This window comes from Cariama cristata, unplaced genomic scaffold (assembly GCF_000690535.1).
Source record: "Cariama cristata isolate BGI_N322 unplaced genomic scaffold, ASM69053v1 scaffold42332, whole genome shotgun sequence".
Taxonomy (NCBI): Eukaryota; Metazoa; Chordata; class Aves; order Cariamiformes; family Cariamidae; genus Cariama; species Cariama cristata.
The window spans coordinates 323-687 of NW_009604044.1; the positions used below are offsets into that span (position 1 = coordinate 323).

Genomic DNA, 365 nt, shown 5'->3' on the forward strand with positions numbered 1-365 from the left:
CCCGTGCATCTCGCTGGGGCTTGGTGACCATCTGGGATCCCTGCCCCAAAATATCAGGGGGTGCTGAGCAGGGATGTCAGCTGTATCTCAGCGAGATGCTTTGATGCCCATCTCCCGGTCCATCGCCTGGAGAAAACGTTCGTTGAGGAAAAGCATCTGTCCGTGGGGTAGGAGATGATCGAGGAGGACGTCGGCGGTCTCGGGTCGGAGCAGGACGTCGGCGCCGGGGCCGAGGAGGCGCAGGGAGGTGAGCAAGCGGGGGGCCAAGCGGCGCAGGGTGATTTCGGCCAACGATCGATTCTCTCCAGGGTCACAAACCAAGGCAAAGGCGAGAGCCAACACCGATAGCCAGGCTACTGTCACCT

At 61.6% G+C, this 365-nt stretch overlaps 1 protein-coding gene across 1 annotated transcript; it reads right to left on the reverse strand.

The window, feature by feature from the left end:
- Positions 1–87: 87 nt before the first annotated feature.
- AP5S1 (adaptor-related protein complex 5, sigma 1 subunit) lies at positions 88–357 on the reverse strand (the record flags this gene model as incomplete). The annotated part of the gene is made up of 1 exon (XM_009695420.1): positions 88–357. A coding segment is annotated over one exon (270 nt), but the record flags the coding sequence as incomplete, so codon positions are not given.
- Between the last annotated feature and the right edge of the window lie 8 nt (positions 358–365).